General features: G+C 42.3%; 2 protein-coding genes across 13 annotated transcripts in view; one reads left to right on the top strand and one right to left on the bottom strand.

Annotated features, from left to right (window-relative positions):
* Positions 1–863: 863 nt before the first annotated feature.
* fbxl8 (F-box and leucine-rich repeat protein 8) lies at positions 864–23,459 on the bottom strand. 4 transcript variants are annotated; one of them, XM_069901193.1, is made up of 4 exons: positions 23,219–23,459; positions 22,300–22,416; positions 7,647–7,836; positions 864–3,047 (listed from the first exon to the last, which is right to left on the bottom strand). In XM_069901193.1, exons 3-4 carry the CDS (start codon positions 7,781–7,783, stop codon positions 2,069–2,071), a joined length of 1,116 nt encoding a protein of 371 aa, XP_069757294.1. In that variant the 5' UTR covers positions 7,784–7,836; positions 22,300–22,416; positions 23,219–23,459; the 3' UTR covers positions 864–2,068. The 4 variants fall into 4 exon arrangements, with proteins under 4 accessions (XP_069757294.1, XP_069757296.1, XP_069757297.1 ...); XM_069901195.1 differs by having other exon boundaries at positions 23,224–23,459; XM_069901196.1 differs by lacking the exon at positions 22,300–22,416.
* Positions 23,369–24,467, top strand: part of tradd (tnfrsf1a-associated via death domain) — a 33,557-nt gene continuing 32,458 nt past the window's right edge. For 4 of the 9 annotated variants that reach the window (XM_069901202.1, XM_069901203.1, XM_069901205.1 and 1 more), the window contains exon 1: positions 23,372–23,612. The gene's annotated coding sequence lies outside the window, so the exon portion shown is untranslated. Of the gene's footprint in view, positions 23,613–24,467 lie in introns of all 9 variants that reach the window. The other 5 variants (XR_011345690.1, XM_069901206.1, XR_011345691.1 and 2 more) reach the window with 3 other exon arrangements.

Below are 24,467 nucleotides of genomic sequence, written 5' to 3'. Positions count from 1 at the left end.
TCCGTGTCTGTGTGGACGTTCCACTTTCCTCCCACCTTTCAAGATGCATGAGGGATGCCAGTTAATTGGGCAGAATGGGCTCGTAGGCTGGAAGGGCCTGTTACCGTGGTGCATGTTTTAAATTTTAAAAAGGGGATGGTCAGCATTTTGGGTTGAGACCCTGCACTAGCATACATCTTCTCTCAGAGTAATATTGTAAGTTCTACGCCTTATTGTTGAATTTAATGATTTCAGGTAACCCCTTTCGATTTCAACTTCTTTTATTTTTCTCTTACAGCTGCCAGTATTTTTCCAAAGAATAACTACCCTGAAAATTTTGGCCTGCATCCTACAGTGGACATTCTCTCCACCCTCTCTCTTTCTGCAACTTCAAACATGCTGCTCTTTTTCAGCTCTGATGTAGGGTTCACAGTTTCTGGACTCACTGATGCTACTCAATCTGCTGAGAGCTTCCAGGCTCCCCGGTGTTGTCACCAACTTTCTACATTTCATGTACACCACTACCCACGTTCTTTTGCATGGCACTATTCTGTTGTCTTCCCCATTGTTTCTTCTCTTCCATTCAAACTAATAATGCCACATTTCCCATATACTATTTTATTTGCTGGTTTTTATGCACATTCACTTTATCTATACATCCTTTGCCAACTCTGTCCTCCGTAATTTGTCAGCAAATTTGGCTACAATGCACTCAATCTCTGCCAACACTGATAGAGGTTGTAATTAGTTGAGATTCCATGATTGATCCCTGTGGCACCTACTAACTACAGCTTGCCAACCTGACCCATTTATCCAGTCTCCATTTTCTCTTAGTTAACCAATCCTTTGTCCATGCCGATATATTCCAGATTTATTGTCAGAGTATATACATGACATCACATACAACCCTGAGATTCTTTCTCCTGTTGGCAAAGAAGAATTGCCATTTATTGGTGCAAAAAAAAACCTGTATTCAACATACACATGTAAACAAACTGACTGTGCAATACAGAGAGAAAAAAATGAATAAAGTGCACAAGTCAGAGGCCTTAAACGAGTCCCTGATTGAGTTTGCCGTTGAGGAGTCTGATGGTGGAGGGGTAGCAGCTGTTCCTGAACCTGGTGGTATGAGCCTTGTGGCACCGATACCTCTTTCCTGATGGCAGCAGCGAGAACAAGCATATGCTGGGTGGTGTGGATCCTTGATGATTGCTACTGCTTTCCGACTGTAGTGCTCCCTGTAGAAGTTCTCAATGGTGGGGATGGTTTTGTCTGCGATACCCTGAGCTGTGTCCGTTACCTTTTACAAAGCTTTATGCTCAGGAGTATTGGTGTCTCCATCCCCAATATATTAATCCTAATATCACAAATTTTTATCCTTTGCAGAAACCTTAACAAAAGCATTGGCTCCTTCCACCTTTTGCTTCTTCAAAGAAAAAATCTAATAAATTTGGCAAACTTCACTTCCTTTTCTCAGAGCCATGTTGACTCAGTCAATTATATTCTCAATTCCTTAACAATGGCTCCCAGTATTTTCCTCAATAACAAATATCATCCTAACCTGGCCTATAATTTTTCACCATCATTCTCTACTAACTTGATTAAGGCATTATATTTGGGATTTTACAATTTAGGAAGGACACCATCATTTCTGCCACCATCCATGCAGCCATCTTTCAGGCCTTTAGTCTCATGATTATTCTTTCTCTGGTGATATGATTATTTTCACACCCACTTAGAACTAAAGTGGCTTTGTACAGCAGCATTTTACGCCACTCTATCTCGCAACCCAAACAGCTGGTGCTTTTACTGCTGTAGGAAACAAAGCCTGGCCTGTGCTTTGTACAGTCCAAACCTCCCTTGCTCTTCATACCCAACAGATGCTGCTTGTCCAATGGCACTGAAAACTGCAATTGCTAGAAGCACTTGACTGGTCCTGCAGAATCGACGGAGAGAGGAACAGAGTTAACTTTTCAGTCTGAGGGCACTTCTGAGCTGGAAAATTTCGGAGAAAAGGTATCTTTAAAACTTGTTCAAGGGGGAGAGAGGATGGACATGACAAAGACAGACTATGATCAATCCAAATAGCCTATTGTATGATTTCTGGCAGCCAAGGATGCGGTTCTTTGGTTGTTTTCAGTGTATATTTGCGGAGTGTGGGGCAGTGAAGCAGAAAAGCTTGCACAGTGTCAGCAGACACCACACAGTAGCAGTGAATCTCCTCCAAAAATTGGCAGCAAGACGCCAGTGTTGACAAAGCCTTGTTTAGTTCATCAGAGGATGTGGTCTGAAGAACTAACCTTTTCAAGGTATTTTGGTAGTTTTGGGAGATAAAGTCAACTTGTTCTACCATAAAAGTGAAGGTATTTAATTCTATACTGGCTGCTGGGATGGAAGGTTGCAGGATTTGAGATATTTTCTTAGCAGGAACTGTATGGTCCAACTCAATGTCAACAGAGAGAGATGGGTGCCTCCTTGCCACACCTTCCCACATTTCAGCTGAGATGGTTGGCTTATATTTGTCCATCCGCTTGCAGTTCAGCTGAAGGAGTTTCAGTGGTGGGCGTTTGGCATGAAGCAACTCAGCAAGGACATTCTCTGTCAATGTTGCATGAAACAAACCCAGAGCAGACAGCTTTGGACAATTTCTCAGAGCCTCTTGAATTACTTCAGAAGTCACTTTGCACACCAGGGTCTTATTATTGATGAGCAGGCTCTCTAAACGTGGGCTTTTGCTGGTAACCAGTTGAACGATACTGTCATCCAAAGTGAATGGCAGTTTTCTGAAGTCCACATGCCGGAGATGCGGACAAGAATTTGCTTTGAATAAACCTTCGACACTTTCCAGCAAGTCTTGCCCAGAATAGAAGTAAGGATTTTCTCCAGTGCACACAATGGTGAGACCCAACAGGCCTGTTACTGATGCTGCCATATTGTGCAGAATTTGGGCCAGGTTTTTCCGATTTTCCTCCACTGACTGATCACACAGAATCTTCAGATATTTCACATTCTGCTGGGAATGGCTGCACGCATGCACACACCAGTCATCCTCCTCTCCAGAATCACAGCTGTCACCAAAAGCATAGTCGGCTGTTAGTACAAACACATTTGGAAACCAGACAGATTCCAGCAAAAATAAAACAATGAATATAGTGTGCGCCTGGTGTTAAGCCAACACTGTAAGACCACACACAGCAGTGGCAGCTTCCGTAAGCTAGGATCAAATTAGGAATCAATAAGGACTTATTTATCCACAAGAAATGTTTGTAATTGATGCTATTGCACAATCACTCAGGCCTTTGCCCAGTGTACATTATGTAAAGATGGATAGAGAAATGATTAAATGGGTCACAGAAGCACTTTTCACTTTGCCTGGATAATAGCCCGACTTTGGATTCGGCAAGAACATAGTCATGTAGCTCAGAGGGGACAGAGTTGATTGTGGAATTATTGAATGGCACTCTGCAACAGGAGCCCATGTGGATCATTAAGCCTGTGCCCACTCTTCAAAATAATTGACTAATTCACTTTCCTTCCTTTTCTCAATAGCCAGGCAAATGTATGCCTTTCCCAAATGACCGTTTCCAGTGCACCTACAGACAGTACAACACAGGATATAATTTTATCTCTTCATTCCCTTAAATCTGTGTCCCAATAGCAATTACTTTTCTACTGGTTTCTCCTGCCCCTCAGTGGCCATTCCTCCACTTACAAAAGGGATACTACTGCATTCCAGGAAAATGTTTTCATCAAGTGCAAATCACTTGATATGTGATATGTGACCATATGCAAATCAAACCGGGCAAAAAATATTTTGGGTAGTTCGGTACAATGTGGAGGAGGGTGGTGCATTATTTGTTAGAGTGAAAAATTGATCCATATATTGAAAAAGAAAACACTTCTCAGTGACATTATGGTGAAAATCCATAATTAAAACATTTGATAACTGTAATTCATCAAACTTCTTCACTACTTTAAACATTAGTTAAGTCTCCTCCTAATTTTCTAATTCCACGTAATCGTACAGTCTGAATCCTTCTTCTTTGGCTTGGCTTCGCGGACGAAGATTTATGGAGGGGGTAAAAAGTCCACGTCAGCTGCAGGCTCGTTTGTGGCTGACAAGTCCGATACGGGACAGGCAGACACGATTGCAGCGGTTGCAGGGGAAAATTGGTTGGTTGGGGTTGGGTGTTGGGTTTTTCCTCCTTTGCCTTTTGTCAGTGAGGTGGGCTCTGCGGTCTTCTTCAAAGGAGGTTGCTGCCCGCCAAACTGTGAGGCGCCAAGATGCACGGTTTGAGGCGTTATCAGCCCACTGGCGGTGGTCAATGTGGCAGGCACCAAGAGATTTCTGAATAGTGTCAATGGAAAGGGTAGAAATTTGGCGAGACAAGGAATCTGGTGGAGGAGGGAGAGGCAATACTTTTTTTTATTTAATAAAGAGCCTTTGATGTAACAAATCATCCCAAGGGGCTTTCTAGGCTGTCACCAACACATTTTTGAGACCAAGTTGAAGTAGTATCATACGTGATCACCAAAGATAAAATTGTGCAGCATTTTAAAAGCAAGAGAAAGGATTTTAAGGAGGAAATCCCAACACCTTGACCCAAAGCAGCTGAAAATATGGGCAGAAATAGCGAAGCTTTTAAATGTGGAATGCAAGGCAATTGGAGCCTTTCAAGCAAGACAGTTTTACATTGGCAAGTTTAGAAATTTCAAGGTAAATTCTCCATACACTCAAATGCACATAGTGGCAACGTATGGGTGAACAATCCTCATCACAGTGGAGTGTGGAGGTAAACTGGAAACCAGTGGTGGGATTTCTATTGAAAACAGAAGTTAGGTTAATGAGCAATGAAAGCCAGTTTTTTAACGCTTTTGATGTGTTCATACAGGATGTCACTTAACAAAGGGTTGTGTGTTTAAGTCCTACTCTAGGAACACAAGCACTTACACAGATACAATTACACAGTAGCCAAAGAGAGCCACATCATCTTTTGGATGAACTGTTCCACCAAGGGTTCATGTGAACAAAAATGAGCTCCAAGGAGAGAAGGGGTCCTCTACAGAGTTGACCAAACATGTATTTATCTCACAACAAAAATATCTAATTATCTTATTATTTCACTGTTTTTGTTTGCAGAACTGCCTTCTGCATTTCTACTTTACAAAGTCACTGCCCCTTAAAAATACTTAATTGTCACAAAACCTTTCATGAAATTGTGAAATTCCCCCCTCTCATTCCTTCTCAATGAAGAGAGCTAAGCAAGGGAGCAAATACAATCAGTGGGTCAGTCTTGTAATATCACTGGGCAACTGGTAAATTAAGATTAACCAGAATGAGTCTAATCACAATGAAAAGCCATCCAATAATTTTACTTTCAGTCTGTAATAGATTTTGCTAAATGCTGAAAGGACCTCAGCTAAATGATTGTACACAAGCAAACATTGGTGCAAGATCGTACAAAGGTATGTCTCTGATATAGCATGTAAATCTCTGACCACAGAATATTTCAAGCAGTCATGGGGTAGCACAGTTGGCGAAGTGGTTAGCACAAGGCCTTTGCAGTGCCAGCAATAGGCACTGGGGTTCAAATCCCGCGCAGTCTGCAAGGAGTTTGTACGTTCTCCCCATGTCTGCATGGGTTTCCTCCCACCATTCGAAACATACTGGGGATGTCGGTTAATTGGGTGTAAATTGGGCGACATGGACTCATGGTCCGAATTGGGCTGTTAAAAAGTTTAAATTTAAAAGTTCCACTTTGAATGATGGTACTTTGGGTGACACCGCAACTGCAGTTTCCATTTCTAAGTTCTGCATACGCAACCTGAAAGGCCAGCTAATAGAGTAATGGGGATATACCTGCATCAGCCCAACTCATGAGTGATTTCACGAAGCTTTCCTAAACTAATCCCAACTACCTGGGCTTGGCCCATATCCCTCAAAACCAGTAGTTTTCAATCTTTTTCTTTCCACTCACATAACACCTAAAGTAATCTCTATTCCATAGGGGCTCTGTGATTAGTAAGGGATTACTTAAGGTGATACGTGAGAGGGGAAGAAAGGTTGAGAACCACTGCTCTAAACCTTCCCATCCACATGCCTGTCCAAATCACTTTTAAATATTGAAATTGTACCCTCCTCTACTAGATCACCTGGCAATTCACACCCTGCTTTACGAATATTCAAATTATGAAAATCCGCTTTTTATGAAGAAAGCAATGTTCACTTTCATGAAAGGATTTGTATGCATTTTTGCTTTTACGAAAATAGCCTCCAATAGTAGTGAATGGGTCTTCGCTTTACTCCATATCGGCTGACGACAGGTTTCATAGGAACGCTCTAGTTTCATAAAACGGGGTATACCTGTACCCCCATCATATCTGTGAAAGACTTGCCTGTCAAGATTCCCTTTACATTTTTGTCCTGCCACCAGTTTTATCCTCACCGACACTGGGAAAGACTGTGAGCAACCATCTTGCCCATGTCCTTCTTGATTTTATAAACTTCAATAAGTTCACACATCAACTTCCTGCATTCAGGGAAAACAGACCCAGGCTACAGGATGACAAATGATAAGTTGGTAAGATGGGCAAAGCAATGGCAGGTGGAATTTAATCCTGAGAAGCGTGAGGTGCTGTAGTTTAAGTGGGGTGATGAGGTAGGATTTACACAATTAACATTAGAGCCTAGGAACAGAGGAATGTAGGGGTAGCCCATCTAATCTGTGCCAAACTATTATTCTGCCTAGCCCCATTGACCTACACCTGAACCACACCCCTCCCATCCTATACAAATTGAGCCCACCTTCACCACTTCACCTGGTAGCTTGTTCCAAACTGTCGCCTTTCTCCTAATGTTCCCTTTACACACTTCACCCTTAACTCTTAGTAAAAATACAATGCTGGAGGTACTCAGCAGGTCAAAGAGTGTACACTGGTGACCTGCTAAGTTTCTCCAGCATAGTATTTTTCCTTCAATCACGGTATCTGCAGATGTTTGTGTTTTACTCTTAACTTTCAACCCATGTCCTCTTGCATTTCATGAATCCCTGAACATGGCAAAACAGGTGGATGGGAGGCCCCCCCCCCAAAAAAAAATCCCAAGCTGCCAGAAGAACTCAGTGTGTCAGGCAGTGTCTGTGGAAGGCAAGATTTAGTCAATGTTTCAGGTCAAGACCCTGCATCAGAAATGAGAGTGCAAAGGGGAGATAGCCAGTAAAAGAAGTTGTGGGGAAGGGGGGTGGGAGAAACAGGAGACAGGGGCTAGCAATTGATAGGTGCATCCAGGTGAAATTATTAGTGGATTCAATAATATCTATGGATGAATAGGGGAAACAATTTCAAGATAGTGGGGTGGGGTGGGGGGTAAAGGAGGGAGTTAGTTATATAGCTCTTTCAAAGCCTACTATGCCGTTGCATTTCATAATTTTATCTAGATGTTGTTACTGGAAGAGGATCCACAACTCATGATAAAACTAACATTCACCCCAAGGATATTACTTTATGTAAGTGGAGCAAATTTTAAAAATAAAAAGCTTGTATTGAACTCAGTGACAATCAACATCTATCTGCAGATTGTAATTATTATTTCAAGCATTCCCTTTGATGTTACTGGTTGTGTAATATTGTACCCAGGTGGAGAAGGATAGTGCAGAATGGCTACCCACCTCACTGATGTGTGGTACCACACAAGAGGAGAACGAACAGCCTCTGCCCAGCTTCTGCAGACCCGCGAGGCTGAGTACCTCTCACACACTGACAAGTAGGAAAATATCATGGCCAGGACTTCCTCAGGGATCTCCATTCCTCAGGGCAAATCTGACCCCTTGATTGATGGCAACTGTGCAAAAAGGGTTCCTGAAACAAGACCGACATTAGTTATTAGAGAGAACTAGTTCCGGACTGTGTCTAAATCTTTAACCTTATGAAACAGGACTCCCCACATACAATCACAGAGAACTGGTTATTTTAACTCCTCTTCAACACCCAGGGTCAATCATGATATTTGTCAGCACTTGGGAGGATACCAAATATTTTGTTCCACATTGTGAGTCTGTAGCCTCTGCCAGAAACCTGTTCTGAGAGTATTTACACACACTGGTTCTTGCGATCTTGTCCATACTAGAACTTGGTCCTGTCATTAATGGTACACAGTGGCTAAATGATGTAAATAATTGACTAAAAGGCAAATAATTTTTTTTTTTTAAATGCTAAAAACATACAACATTTCAGGCAGAATCGGTGGAAAGTGAAAAAAGAGGTAAAGTTTCCAGATCAAAGACCCTTCATCAGAACTGGGGTCGTGAAGGGAGCCGAGATACAGAAAGGTCAGGGTGGGTTAAAAGCGTGGCAAGGATTATGTGAGGTTGAGCTATGACCATTCTTTGCGGGAAACACTTCCATTTTTCCATTCGCTTGTGGAAAATGAGTGCATCCAGAGGCAATCTGTATTGACAACATTTCTGCAGAGCTTTGGAGTAGGGAGTCCAAAGATGTAAGCAGTGAGGATGAAGAACAGAGAGATGTTTCCAAATCAGAATAGTCTGTGACTGGGAGGGGTAGCCAAAGGTGATGGTAAACCTGCTGCTGTTCTTCTTGGTGGTAGGGGTTGTCGATTTGTGAGAAGCTAACAGTGAAGCTTTGGTATCCAAAAATCTGGATGCCAGAAATCCGGACCATCCGAGAATCCGGATCCTCAAACTTTTAAAATTTAGCGGCTTTTGTGTGAATGCACAAGTGACAACAAGTATCCACGCTTAATACAGGTAATCTTATCACAAAAAAAATTCATGTGCATTTTTCTTTTACAATGTACATTTTTAAACATAATTTCAAGCATTACATGCTTATTTTTATTTAAAACTGCTCCTTTTGATAAACGAAGCATGCTGTATTTGCTAATGAACAAATTGTCAAAATGTACCTGTTCAACTCTTCTTTATTCCTCCTTAAATTTTAATTTTAAACCTTTGGACTCTGTGCCCCTGTTTTCAGGGACTACCAACAAGCGCATATACTCCATGTGCCCGTTTTCCAGGACTGGTTTTATACCCAACTATCAGCTGGTTCGTACTGGTGTTCATATTGTAGTTTTCCTATGGACCCAGTCTGGAATATATATTATGAAAGGTTAAAAGTGGCCTGAGTCCAAAAGATTAAAAGTACTGCCTGAGAATCTGTAAAATTCAAGCAGTCCCAGAGCAATCCGGGTTTTAGAACTCTCCTTCTCCAGGCGTGTTTGGCACCACCTTCTCTAGCTTGTGGTGGAACCACTGTATTACTGTTTGTACTTGCATGGTTGAACCACCCCTTGCTGATTATACCTGTGACTTCTCCCCTTCACTTCCCCTAATAAAGGTGGCAATGCCATAACCCCTCCCCCAGAACAAGCTCGGGTCTTGGATCAGCAACATGAGACACGCCTTCTGTTAATGGTAATAAAAGTCTATCAGACAGGTAACTTCTAGGCTTTGGAGTTATTGATAGGCCATCAATATTATTACCATAATATTTTTGAAATGGAAAAGTTGCTGAGACCTGAGAGGCTGGAAATCGAACTACAGACACCAGAATTACCCGACAAGTTTGAACTCCGGCTGCACTGCTTCAACATCTTTCTGCAGGCCTCCACAGAGATCATACAATCCAACCCAAAAAAAAAGCTGCTCCTACTGTTCTCATGGGTCAGGCACCGTGTTAACCCAATGGTCAGAGACTGCAAGACATTCACCGAAGCCATGGACATTCTGAAAGGAGAACCTGGCCCAGGTGAATGAAGTCTGTGCCAGGCAAGTCCTGGCCACACGCAAGCAGCAAGCCGGGGAGTCGGTCGAGGATTACCTTTGGGTCCTGTGGCAAGGCCATATCAGCAGAAGAGTACATGGAGGAGCTGATGCGAGATACCTGTGTAGCAGTGACTGCGAGAACAGGGTGAGCTGAAACTGCAGAAAGCCATCGAACTGGCTAAAACCCTGAAAGTAGCTCTCCGCAACGTGAACTCCTCATCCGATAACACGGCCACCATGAGGGGAACGCGGGTGCCGCCACCTTGGGACATGGGATCACAGACCGCCCCACACCTCGACTTGACTGCCAGCCGCCGTCAATGGCGAATATCTGAAGTGCTACTTCTGCAGCCAGCAGAGGCTCCCCAGGAAATGCTGCCCGGCGAAGGGCGTGCTCTATTCTGGCGGCAGGAAGAAAGGACACTACTCAAAGGTATGCAATTCTAAGCAATCGTCTAACCCAAGCAACGCTGCAAGAGGTCAGTGAGGGGGACCGCCGCCATCTCGGATGATGTGACTTCCGACGATGCCGTCGCAATCTTAGACGACATGACTCCCGATGAACAACAGTACCGCGTGTGCGCCATGGGGACCGCCATCTCGGAGGGCGCCATCTTACCAGACCACATGTCAGTGTGGCAGGTCAGACAGCGATGCTACTATGCCACCATCTTACCAGACCACGAGCCAGTATAGCGGATCAGACAGAGTCACTACTCTGGTTTCGGTCTCGCTTGACCAAACTAGTCCTCATCAGCTCGCCAGGTCAATGATGGGACATAGAGGTAAATGGGCTCCTTGTTCAATAACGGAAGCACGGAGACTTTTATCCACCCTGACACAGTGCAGCGTTACTCCCTCATGGTGAGTTCAGTGAGTTACAGAGTCTCCATGGCCTCTAAATCCCACTAGGTAGAAATATGTGAGAGCTGCATGGTGATGCTGACCGTGCACGGCACAGAGTACAAAGAGCATCACCACGGCATATGATGGGCCCCATCCACCTCTCACGGTTTACAGTTTTTAAAATGCCCGCAATCCATGACCCGCTCACCACCTACGACTTCTCCACCACCTCTATTCACCAACCTCACCCCCGACTGCAAGTCCATCACCACCAAAAACAGGTGATACAGCACTGGGGACAAGGTCTTTATCAAATCAGAAGTGAGAAGGCTCTTGATCAAGGGGATCATCCAACCCAGTACCAACCCCTGGAGAGCCCAGGTAGTGGTGGTTAAGAGTGGGGAAAAACACTGGTTATTGACTACAGTCAAACCATTAACAGGGTTACGCAATTGGATGTGTACCCCCTCCCCTGCATAACTGACACAGTAAATCAAATTGCCCAAAAATGGGTATTTTCAACCATTGACCACCCTATCTGCCCGGAGGACATCAGTACACTGTGCTTGAAGCAGATGGCCACCTCTACCACTTCCTTAAGGTCCCCAATGAAGTCTCCATCTTGCAGGAGGAGATGGACCAAATGGTAGACAAGCACAGGCTACTGGCCACATTCCCCTACTTCAACAATGTCACTATCTGCAGCCACGACCTGCAAGACCACGACGCCAGCCTCCAAAAATCCAAAACCCTCAATCACATTTACAACAAGGATAAATGCGTATTCCGCACATCACGCCTGCTATATTCAGCTGCGTCGTGCAGAATGGATTTATTGGCCCTGATCCTGACCGCATGCGCTGCCTGTTAGAGCACCCACTTCCCCACACCTCTGAAAAGGTGTCTGGGATTTTTCTCCTATTATGCCCAGTGGGACCTCAACTATGCGGATAAGGCCCACCTCCTTGTAAAACCCACCCCCTTTCTTCTATCACCTGAGGCCCTGGAGGCCTTCAACTGCATAAAAGGCAATATTTCCCAGGATGCAATGCACGTTATTTAAAATAATTTTTTTATTTTTCACACTGTGAACCATATCAACCAAAATACCTACAAACATTTCCCTCTTAAATATACACAGTGGCATTTTCTCCCCCTTTTTCCCCCCCATCTTCCCACCCCCTCCAAAACCAATAAACATTCAACATATACATACAATAAAACCATTAAACAATGTCATCACACAATGAAAAATAAACAAGAAAAATGTGTCATCTACTTTTACCCACTGGATCAAGTCGTTTTGTCTTATCATCATTTTAGGGGATGAAGGTCTGAGGCAAGCCCTCTCTGTTATGTTCCATGTACAGTTCCCAAATTTGTTCAAATAATGTGACTTTATTTTTTTAATTATATGTTATTTTTTTCTAATGGAATACATTTATTCATTTCCATGTACCATTGCTGTACTCTCAGGCTCTCTTCTGATTTCCAAGTTGACATTATACATTTTTTTGCTACTGCTAAAGCTATCATAATTAATCTTTTTTTGTACTTCATCCAGTTTGAGGCCTAATTCTTTACTTCTTATATTACTTGGAAGATCTCTGGATTTTTCGGTATGTTGTTTTTTGTTATTTTATTTAATATCTGATTTAGATCTTCCCAAAACTTTTTCACTTTCTCACATGCCCAAATTGCATGTACTGTTGTTCCCATTTCCTTCTTACGGCAAAAACATCTATCTGATAATGTTGGATCCCATTTTTTTAAAAACTTTTGGGGCGTTATATCTAACCTGTGTAACCAATTATACTGTATCATGCGTAACCTTGTGCTTATTATATTCTTCATCATTCCAGAACATAACTTTTCCCATGTTTCATTTTTTATCTTTATGTTTAAATCCTTTTCCCACTTTTATTTGGGTTTATAACTTATTTCATCCTTTTCCTTATCTTGCAGCTTGATGTACATGTTCATTATAAATCTTTCAATTATCATTGTGTCTGTAATCACATATTCAAAGCTGCCTCCTTCTGGTAATCTCAGTCTGTTTCCCAGTTTATCCTTTAAATAAGCTTTCAGTTGATGGTATGCAAACATTGTACCATGAGTTATTTCATATTTGTACTTCATTTGTTCAAATTTTAATAAATTATTTTCCAAAAATCAATTTTCTATTCTTTTAATTCCTTTTCTCTCCCATTCTCTAAAGGAAAGGTTATCTATTGTAAAATGGATGAGCTGATTTTGCATCAATAATAATTTTGGTATTTGGTAAATTGCTTTTTTTTCCTTTCTAGGTGAATCTTTTTCCATATATTGAGTAAATGATGCAATACCAGTGAGCTTTCATATTGTACCAGCTTTTCATCCCACTTATAAAGTATATGTTCCAGTACCTTCTCCCCTATTTTATCTAGTTCTATTTTAGTCCAATCTGGTTTTTCTCTTATCTGATAAAAATCTGATAAATACCTTAATTGTGCTGCTCTATAATAATTTTTAAAGTTTGGTAACTGCAAACCACCTTGGTTGTACCTCTCTGTTAATTTATCTAACGCTATCTTCCGTTTCCCCCCTTTCCATAAAAATTTCCTTATTATTCTCTTTAGTTCATTAAAGAATTTCTCTGTTAAGGGAATTGGTAACGATTGAAATAAGTATCCTTGGGAAGACATTCATTTTAATGCAATTTACCCTCCCTATCAATGTTAGCGGTAATTCTTTCCAATGTTTTAAGTCTTCCTGCAATTTCTTTATTAGTGGCTGATAATTTAATTTGTACAGGTGGGTTAAATTATTATCTAACCTAATACCTAGGTATCAGATTGCTTGTGTTTGCCATTTAAATGGTGATTCTTTTTAAAATTCTGTATAATCCGCATTACTCATTGGCATCACTTCACTTTTATTTGCGTTGATCTTGTACCCCGATATTTCTCCATATTCCTTCAATTTCTTATGTAGTTCTTTTATTGATATTTCTGGTTCTGTTAAGTATAGTATGATGTCCTCTGCAAATTAACGATTTTATACTCCTTCTTTATTTTTATCCCTTTTATTTTATTTTCTGTTCTTATCAGTTCTGCCAATGGTTCTATTGCTAAAGCGAACAGTGAGGGGGGATAATGGACATCCCTACCTAGTTGACTTACTTAACTTAAATTGGTTCGATACATATCCATTTACTGTTACCTTTGCCAATGGTCCATTATACAATGCTTTAATCCAATTAATATATTTTTCTGGTAGATTGAACCTCTGTAATACTTTGAATAAATAATTCCATTCAACCTGTCAAAGGCTTTTTCTGCGTCCAAACCATCAGCCACTGTTGGCATCTTATTTCCTTGCACTGCATGAATTAAATTAATATTAAATTAAAATTAAATTTTCTTAATAAATCCAGTTTGATCTTGTTTTTGGTACATAGTCGGCCAATCTGTTTGCTAATAATTTTGCTATTATCTTATAATCTGAATTAAGTAGAGATATTGCTCTATAAGATGCTGGTGTTAGTGGATCCTTCCCCGTCTTTGATATTACTGTAATTATTGCTGTCTTACATGAAGCCCACCTCACTGACAAAAGGCAAAGGAGGAAAAACCCAACACCCAACCAACCAATTTTCCCTTGCAACCGCTGCAATCGTGTCTGCCTGTCCCGCATCGGACTGGTCAGCCACAAACGAGCCTGCAGCTGACGTGGACTTTTTACCCCCTCCATAAATCTTCGTCCGCGAAGCCAAGCCAAAGAAAGACATGAATCTGGCAAGTTTTGTGTTTCTTCTATCTGGTTCATTACTTCCAGGAGCAGAGGAATTAATAACTCTTTAAATGTTTCATAGAATTATATTGTGAAACCATCCTCTCCAGGCATTTTATTGTTCGGCATCTTTTTTTTAATATATCCTGTACTTCCTCTATTTCAAATGGTTTTATCAGTTTGTTTTGTTCCTCCTTCCAATTTCGGCAGTTCAATTTTAGCTAAAAACTCTTCTATTTTATCATTTTTCCCCTCGTTCTCAGTTTGGTATAATTGTTCATAAAACTCCTTAAAGTTCTCATTAATCTCCATTGGATTCTATGTAATTTGTTTGTCCTTTTTCCTTGATGCCAATACAGTTCTTTTAGCTTGTTCTGTTTTAAGTTGCCAGGCTAATATTTTGTGTGTTTTTTCTCCTAGTTCGTAATACTTTTGCTTTATTTTCATTATGTTCTTCTCCACCTGATATGTTTGTAATGTTTCGTATTTTATTTTTTTGTCCGCCAATTCTCTTCTTTTCGTTACATCATCCCTTGTTGCTAGTTCCTTTTCTGTATTTACCAGCTCCCTTTCCAACTGTTCTATTTCCTTGTAGTCCTTTTTCATCTTAGTTACATAACTTATTATCTGCCCTCTAATGAAGGCTTTCATTGCATCCCATAATATAAATTTGTCTTTCACTGATTCTGTATTTATTTCAAAGTACATTTTAATTTGGCGTTCAATAAACTCTCTAAACTCCTGCCTTTTAAGTAGCATGGAGTTTAACTTGGTTGGATGTCCTCCAGTTCTATTGCTAATAACAGGGGTGAATGATCAGATATAACAGAATCTAGCTTTATATTCAGTTTTCCTAACTCTCCCTTGAATATGGGACGACAACAAAAACATATCAATCCTTGAGTATGTTTTATGCCTACTCGAATAATATGAGTATTCCTTCTCCCTTGGGTGCTGCCTCCTTCAAGTATCTATAAGTTTCATTTCCTGCATTGATTTAACCATAAATTTGGTCACTTTATTCTTTTTGTTAGTCTTTTGTCCAGTTTTATCCAACATTGGATCCAAATTAAGGTTAAAATCCACTATCAATATATTCCCTTGCGTATCTACAATCTTCAAAAAAAATCTTACATAAACTTTTGATCCTCTTCATTAGGTGCAAATATACTGAGCAAATTCCAAAATTTTGAATATATCCGATACTTTAGCATTACATATCTCCCTGCTGGATCTATTATTTCCTCCTCTATTTTGATTGGTACACATTTTTAATTAATTAATAAAATTCATTAATTCTAGCCTTTGAATTATATGATGTTGCCGCTACGTGCCCTATCCAGTCTCTCTTTAATTTATTATGTTCCATTTCAGTTAGATGTGTTTCGTGCACAAATGCTATGTCTATTTTTTCTTTTTTCAGTAAATAGCCTCTTCTGTTTAATTTGGTTTTGTATTCCATTAATATTTATAGCATTATAATTCAACATGGTCATCTCATACCCTGTTTACACCTCATTTCCTCTTCCTCACCACCACCTTTTCCCCATTTTCATCTGTCAGTTTTCCCTTTTTAAACTCAATATATGACAACACATTTAAAACATAAAATACTCCAACAACTCCCACATCCAATATTCCCTTAGCCCCAAATCTCCCCCCACCCTCTCTGAATTGCCCCTTATCCCTTGCCGGGCAACCACAACTCCCCTCTCCATTTGGATTGTGAAACCGCTCGCATCAACTGATTTCGCAGTGATGGTTATTCTCTCCCACCTAACCCCCACCAGAAAAGACTTTTAAATTTTTTTTATTTTTACTTTCATTTATTTATTTTTTTATTTTTTTTTTTTTTTATAAACACACATATATCAAAGCTCGCCCTCTTTTTTCCCCCCTTACTTCCTTTCTTCCCTTCTTTAGTTCTTACATATACATTATTTTTACATCTTAATATGTATTTTAATTGGCGTTCTTCATTCTTGTTACATCTCTTCATCTCTCCTTCTGTGCTGTAGGGATTCTGCAAATTCTCGTGCTTCCTCCGGATCCGAGAACAGTGTTTTGTTCCCCAGGGATAAATATTTTAAGCACAGCTGGATGTCTTAATGTAAATTTATAACCTTTTATCCATATGATCAATTTTGGTGTACTAAACTCCTTCTTCTTCTTTAAGAGTTCAAAACTTATGTCTGGGTAAAAAAAACATTTTTTGACCCTTGTATTCCAATGGTTTATCGTCTTCTCTAATTTTATTCCTTGCCCACTCCATTATATTTTCTCTTGTTGTACATCTCAAAACTTTTACCAAAACGGATCTTGGTTTTTGATGTGTCCGAGGTTTCGGAGCTAGTGTTCTGTTTGCCCTTTCTATTTCCATTCCTTCCTGTATTTCTGTAATTCCCAGGACCTTTGGGATCCTTTCTTTTATAAATTCCTTCATATCTGTGCCTTCTTCATCTTCCTTTAGGCCCACTATCTTTATATTGTTTCACCTACTATCTTCTTTTTTTCTTTGGCTTGGCTTCGCGGACGAAGATTTATGGAGGGGGTAAATGTCCACGTCAACTGCAGGCTCGTTTGTGGCTGACAAGTCCGATGCGGGACAGGCAGACACGGTTGCAGCGGTTGCAGGGGAAAATTGGTTGGTTGGGGTTGGGTGTTGGGTTTTTCCTCCTTTGCCTTTTGTCAGTGAGGTGGGCTCTGCGGTCTTCTTCAAAGGAGGTTGCTGCCTGTCGAACTGTGAGGCGCCAAGATGCACGGTTTGAGGCGATATCAGCCCACTGGCGGTGGTCAATGTGGCAGGAACCAAGAGATTTCTTTAGGCAGTCCTTGTACCTTTTCTTTGGTGCACCTCTGTCACGGTGGCCAGTGGAGAGCTCGCCATATAACACGATCTTGGGAAGGCGATGGTCCTCCATTCTGGAGACGTGACCCATCCAGCGCAGCTGGATCTTCAGCAGCGTGGAATCGATGCTGTCGACCTCTGCCATCTCGAGTACTTCGACGTTAGGGATGAAAGCGCTCCAATGGATGTTGAGGATGGAGCGGAGACAACGCTGGTGGAAGCGTTCTAGGAGCCGTAGGTGATGCCGGTAGAGGACCCATGATTCGGAGCCGAACAGGAGTGTGGGTATGACAACGGCTCTGTATACGCTTATCTTTGTGAGGTTTTTCAGTTGGTTGTTTTTCCAGACTCTTTTGTGTAGTCTTCCAAAGGCGCTATTTGCCTTGGCGAGTCTGTTGTCTATCTCATTGTCGATCCTTGCATCTGATGAAATGGTGCAGCCGAGATAGGTAAACTGGTTGACCGTTTTGAGTTTTGTGTGCCCGATGGAGATGTGGGGGGGCTGGTAGTCATGGTGGGGAGCTGGCTGATGGAGGACCTCAGTTTTCTTCAGGCTGACTTCCAGGCCAAACATTTTGGCAGTTTCCGCAAAGCAGGACGTCAAGCACTGAAGAGCTGGCTCTGAATGGGCAACTAAAGCGGCATCGTCTGCAAAGAGTAGTTCACAAGTTTCTCTTGTGTCTTGGTGTGAGCTTGCAGGCGCCTCAGATTGAAGAGACTGCCATCCGTGCGGTACCGGATGTAAACTGCGTCTTCATTGTTGGGGTCTTTCATGGCTTGGTTCAGCATCATGCTGAAGAAGATTGAAAAGAGGGTTGGTGCGAGAACACAGCCTTGCTTCACGCCATTGTTAATGGAGAAGGGTTCAGAGAGCTCATTGCTGTATCTGACCCGACCTTGTTGGTTTTCGTGCAGTTGGATAATCATGTTGAGGAACTTTGGGGGACATCCGATGCACTCTAGTATTTGCCAAAGCCCTTTCCTGCTCACGGTGTCGAAGGCTTTGGTGAGGTCAACAAAGGTGATGTAGAGTCCTTTGTTTTGTTCTCTGCACTTTTCTTGGAGCTGTCTGAGGACATAGACCATGTCAGTAGTTCCTCTGTTTGCGCGAAAGCCGCACTGTGATTCTGGGAGAATATTCTCGGCGACACTAGGTATTATTCTATTTAGTAGAATCCTAGCGAAGATTTTGCCTGCAATGGAGAGCAACGTGATTCCCCTGTAGTTTGAGCAGTCTGATTTCTCGCCTTTGTTTTTGTACAGGGTGATGATGGTGGCATCACGAAGATCCTGAGGCAGTTTTCCTTGGTCCCAACAAAGCTTGAAAAACTCATGCAGTTTGGCATGCAGAGTTTTGCCGCCAGCCTTCCAGACCTCTGGGGGGATTCCATCCATACCTGCTGCTTTGCCACTTTTCAGTTTTTCCGATTGCCTTATATGTCTCATCCAGGGTGCCTACTATAGTTTTCCATTATATCCATCTTCTGAGCTAACAACTCCTGTGACTCTCTAACTTTTTTATCACTTTCTTCCAATTTTCTTCTTAAGTCATTTACTTCCATTTCTACAGCCGTTTCTCGTTCTTCCACATTTTCTAATCTTTTCCCTATTTTTGTCATGACTAGCTCTAATCTTTGCATTTTATCTTCTGTTCTTTTCATTTTTCTTTTAATTGCACTAAATTCTAATGACAACCATTCTTTTAATGCTCTCATTAGTTCTTGAAAAAAAAACTATCTGTATTCTGCCCATCTGTTTGACCTTCTATTTCTCTCTGCATATCTTGGTCTTCTTCCTCTTCTTCTGTGTCTGCACCTGTGTTTGTGTCTTCTTCTTCTCTTCCTTGTATCTGTCTCTTCTGACTTTCCTGATGAGTTGCTTGTCTCACTTTGCTGGGCTTCTTTTTGCTTGGCTTCTTGCTGTTGGTCCTCTTCTTCTGGGCTACTCATCTGTTGGGCCTCCTGCTGCTGCTCTTCTTTCCTTTCACTCCCTTTCCTGTCGCTTTCTTCCTCTTCTAGCTGAGAGCCGTGGTGTCGGGCATCTCTCAGCTGGTTGCCTTGTGTTTGCCCACTCCTCAGCTGAGCCCCTCTCCCGTCAGTGTTCTCCTTCTTTTTAGTAAGCGCACTGCACATGCGCAACTGCGCACTTTTGTGTGGCTCAGAGGGCCATTTTTGCAGTCCAGCGGTCAGGGGGGTCGCGACTCTGCGGGGTCATCACCAACTTCGGAGAACGGGCTCTCTTCTCCACGGCAGCTCCCTGTTTCTTCATGCAGGTAAGGCCTTCTCCTTTCTCTTCTGGCATCTTTTCTTCTTTTTTTCCCTGTTGTTTTTACTTTTTCCTTCTTGGGTGACATTTTCTTTCTTATATCTATAACTTTATCTTGCATTTCTTGAACTTTGCATTTCTTGAACTTTGCATTTCTTGAACTTTGCATTTCTTGAACTTTGCATTTCTTGAACTTTGCATTTCTTGAACTTTGCATTTCTTGAACTTTGCATTTCTTGAACTTTGCATTTCTTGAACTTTGCATTTCTTGAACTTTGCATTTCTTGAACTTTGCATTTCTTGAACTTTGCATTTCTTGAACTTTGCATTTCTTGAACTTTGCATTTCTTGAACTTTGCATTTCTTGAACTTTGCATTTCTTGAACTTTGCATTTCTTGAACTTTGCATTTCTTGAACTTTGCATTTCTTGAACTTTGCATTTCTTGAACTTTGCATTTCTTGAACTTTGCATTTCTTGAACTTTGCATTTCTTGAACTTTGCATTTCTTGAACTTTGCATTTCTTGAACTTTGCATTTCTTGAACTTTGCATTTCTTGAACTTTGCATTTCTTGAACTTTGCATTTCTTGAACTTTGCATTTCTTGAACTTTGCATTTCTTGAACTTTGCATTTCTTGAACTTTGCATTTCTTGAACTTTGCATTTCTTGAACTTTGCATTTCTTGAACTTTGCATTTCTTGAACTTTGCATTTCTTGAACTTTGCATTTCTTGAACTTTGCATTTCTTGAACTTTGCATTTCTTGAACTTTGCATTTCTTGAACTTTGCATTTCTTGAACTTTGCATTTCTTGAACTTTGCATTTCTTGAACTTTGCATTTCTTGAACTTTGCATTTCTTGAACTTTGCATTTCTTGAACTTTGCATTTCTTGAACTTTGCATTTCTTGAACTTTGCATTTCTTGAACTTTGCATTTCTTGAACTTTGCATTTCTTGAACTTTGCATTTCTTGAACTTTGCATTTCTTGAACTTTGCATTTCTTGAACTTTGCATTTCTTGAACTTTGCATTTCTTGAACTTTGCATTTCTTGAACTTTGCATTTCTTGAACTTTGCATTTCTTGAACTTTGCATTTCTTGAACTTTGCATTTCTTGAACTTTGCATTTCTTGAACTTTGCATTTCTTGAACTTTGCATTTCTTGAACTTTGCATTTCTTGAACTTTGCATTTCTTGAACTTTGCATTTCTTGAACTTTGCATTTCTTGAACTTTGCATTTCTTGAACTTTGCATTTCTTGAACTTTGCATTTCTTGAACTTTGCATTTCTTGAACTTTGCATTTCTTGAACTTTGCATTTCTTGAACTTTGCATTTCTTGAACTTTGCATTTCTTGAACTTTGCATTTCTTGAACTTTGCATTTCTTGAACTTTGCATTTCTTGAACTTTGCATTTCTTGAACTTTGCATTTCTTGAACTTTGCATTTCTTGAACTTTGCATTTCTTGAACTTTGCATTACCCTACGGGCCACTACTCCATCACGTGACTCCCCAGCTGCAATGCACATTGTGGACGAATCTACCCCATTCAGGTGGAGTGTGATGCATCTGACTTTGCCCTAGCTGCCACATTTAACCAGGCGGGTAGACCCGTACACCTTTCTCCCACATCCTCCAAGGCCCTGAGATCCAGCACTCCTCCATCAAGGAGGCCCAGGCCATTGTTCAGTCAGTACGGCACTGAAGGCACTATCATACCGGCAGATGATTTATCCTGCTGACCAATCAATGTGGAGTCGCCTTCATGTTCAACAACAAGCAGCGGGGTAAAATCAAGAATGACAAGATTCTGAGGTGGAGAATCGAACTCTCCACCTACAACTAATGTATCTTGTACCGGCCCAGAAAGCTCAATGAACTTCTGAATACACTCCACGCCAACCTCTACCATCCTGGGGTCACCAGATTCTACCATTTTATCAAAGCCTGCAACCTCCCCTGTTCAACTGAGGACATCAGGACGATGACCAGGAACCACACTTCTATCAGCTGGACAGTTCACACCTAATTAAGGACACCCATCCCTTTGAGCACCTGAGCATGGATTTCAGAGGGCCCCTGCCCTCTTCAAACCACAACACGTACTTCCTCAACATCATTGATGAGTACTCAATTTTCCCCTTTGCCATTCCCTGCCCGGACATGACTGCTGCCACCGTCATCAAAGCCTTATGCAACCTCTTCACTCTGTTCAGAAGCCCTGCTACTATGGTCCTCCTTCATGAGCGATGAGCTGCGCCAATATCTGCTGGCCAGAGGTATTGCCACTAGCAGGACTACCAGATACAACCCCCGAGAGAATGGACAGGAGGAAAGGGAGAATACCATCATCTGGAAGGCCTTCCTCCTTGCCCTGAGGTCGAAAGGCCTGCCTGTCTCCCACTGGCAAGAGGTCCTCCCCGGAGGACTCCACATGATCAATGCCATTCCTCATGAAATGTTGTTTCCCTTCCCCAGGAAGTCCGTGTCAAGGACCACGCTGCCATCCTGGTTGACATCCCCAGGACCAGTCCCACTTTGGAAACATGTGAGAAGCCACAAGTCCGAATCACTGGTCAAGAGGTTCCACCTCCTCCATGCCAACCCCCAATACGCCTATGTGGCGAACCTGGATGGGCATGAGGACACTGCATCCATCTGGATCCTGGAATGCGCAGGAGACCCCAGAACTCCAGCCGAACAACCAGTACATCCGCCCCTCCCCCCGATTACCCATTACATACCACGTCACCCTGCCCCAGCCCCAACTGTCTCAGTTCAGTCACCGGACACCCCACTCACCAACAACGACCAGACCGTCCAGGAGCCAACAGCTGAGCTACGACAGTCACAACAGCAGACAAGACCACCGGGCAGACTGAACCTGTGATCGACACAAATCCACTTCACCCTGCCGGACTTTTAAAAATAAGAGAGGGTGAATGTGGTGGAACCACTGTTTGTATGTGTATAGCTGACCTGCCCCTTGCTGATTGTACCCATGGCTCCTCCCCCTTGATTCCCCAAATAGAGGTGGCAATGGCATAACCCCTCCCCCAACAAGCTTGGGTCAGCAATGTGAGATGCCCCATCAGTTTATAGTAAGAAAAGCCAATCAGTCTGGTCACTTCTTGCATCAACTCTGCAATGCGCAAACATGCAGGAGAAACTCAGCAGGTCACACAACATCTATTGGAAGTAAATCAACATTTTGGCCTAAGCCAGTGGTTCTCAACTTTTTCTTTCTGCTCACATCCCACTTTAAGTATTCCTCAGGTGCTCTGTGATTAGTAAGGGATTGCATAAGGCGGTATGTGGTTGGAAAGAAAGGTTTTAACGTACCTAACAGACTCATTATGTGCATGGTTTCATAACTCCAAAGGAAATTGGCCAATGACAGTTTTTCTCAAGCAAGTAACAGTTGGGTCAAGAGCAGTGGTTCTCATCCTTCCCTTCCCACCCACATCCCAAATCCCTTACTAATCACAGAGCACTTATGGTATAGGGATTACTTACAGTGGGATGGGAGTGGAAAGGGAAAGGTTGAGAACCCCCGGGCTCAGCCTTTCGATAAGGTCTGAGCAAAAAGCTGGAAGGGGCCTGAATAAAAAGCTCAAACAACACCCCCCCCCTCTCTCCAGCCCAGCTCCCGCCGCCTTTACGGTTTAACACCGCTTCTCCCCCCGCCCCCCGTCTGTTCTGTTAGCTCCTTCCCACCCACCTTACTTCTCTGTCCCAGGCTGACGTGGAGGCCAAGGGTTCTCCCGTCCAAGGGTGTCGAGCCAGCGGGCGGCGAGTGCCGTCTGAGCCGCGCATGCGCGCCACGGCTCGCCGACAATGCCAACGGGCGGCAGCGGAGGGCTTTCTTGGCCGCTGTGCATTGTGGGATGGCTAGCCATCCATTGATGCGCTGCGAGGTCGATTTCCGACCGCTTCAGTTCGGCTACTCCGAATGCCCGACGTTTGCAGATCCCGTCCCCAAATCTTTAAAGGGCTGGCAGCTGGAGAGAACTTTGGAGGAGAATCGCGCGAAACGTGAGCAGGGGAGTTCGACTACGCAGTCGCGGAAGTGACTCACGCGGATATGAGGCTGTGAAGGCGGTGAAGGGGTTGTGGTGAGTAAATGGGGGGCGTTAGGTCGTTATTTTGGGGTGGTTGAACCACGAGAGGCGCGGCTGTGGTTACTCGAGTGAAAACAATACACAGTGTTGGATCCTCCGGGGAGGCGAGGCGAGGCGAGGCGAGGCGGGGGGGGGGGGAGCCTTTCCGGAAGCGAACTGTTGCGAGAGGAGACTGGCTGGTTATGATTCGCGCCGCACTTTTGCTCCGACTCTACAGCGTCCGACAATAACTTTTAAAATGTTTTAAAAGTAACCAATCATCCTTTTACGTTATAATTCAGTTTTCACATTTCAATCCCTTGTTGTAATATGGGATACCCTGGTACCTTTTGCTGTAAGAATTGGCCACTTGTTTTTAAATTTTTTAAATTTTTCACACTATGAACTATATACTGACCAAAATACACACAAACATTTCCCTCTTGAATATACACAGTGTCATTTTCTCCCCTTTTCCCCCCTCCCCCCCCCACTCAACGTTCAACATATATGATACATTAAACCCATTAAACAATGTCATCACACAATGAAAATAAACAGCCACTTGTTTTCTTTTGATGGCAAAAAGAAAGCAGGTCAATTGTTTCCTTTTTAGTGAAGGGGATTGAAAATATTGTCAGGTTATGAATCATCAGAAAGATATGCTAAAGATTGTTGTAACTAATGCTTTGAGTCTCCATTCGCTCCGAGGGCCCGTTGTCAACTCCCCAAGTCCTTTGCGAGCTTCTCGTGTCCATTTCAATCAATCTTCTGTTAGACAAACAAGAAATCCTGAAATACTCAGCAGGCCAGGGCACATCTGAAACAGTTCACATGCCGGGAAAGAGCCAAAAGAAATTTAAGGTGCAG

The sequence above is a fragment of the Narcine bancroftii genome, chromosome 10 (assembly GCF_036971445.1).
Source record: "Narcine bancroftii isolate sNarBan1 chromosome 10, sNarBan1.hap1, whole genome shotgun sequence".
Classification (NCBI taxonomy): Eukaryota; Metazoa; Chordata; class Chondrichthyes; order Torpediniformes; family Narcinidae; genus Narcine; species Narcine bancroftii.
This window is presented reverse-complemented; position numbering and strand designations above follow the sequence as displayed.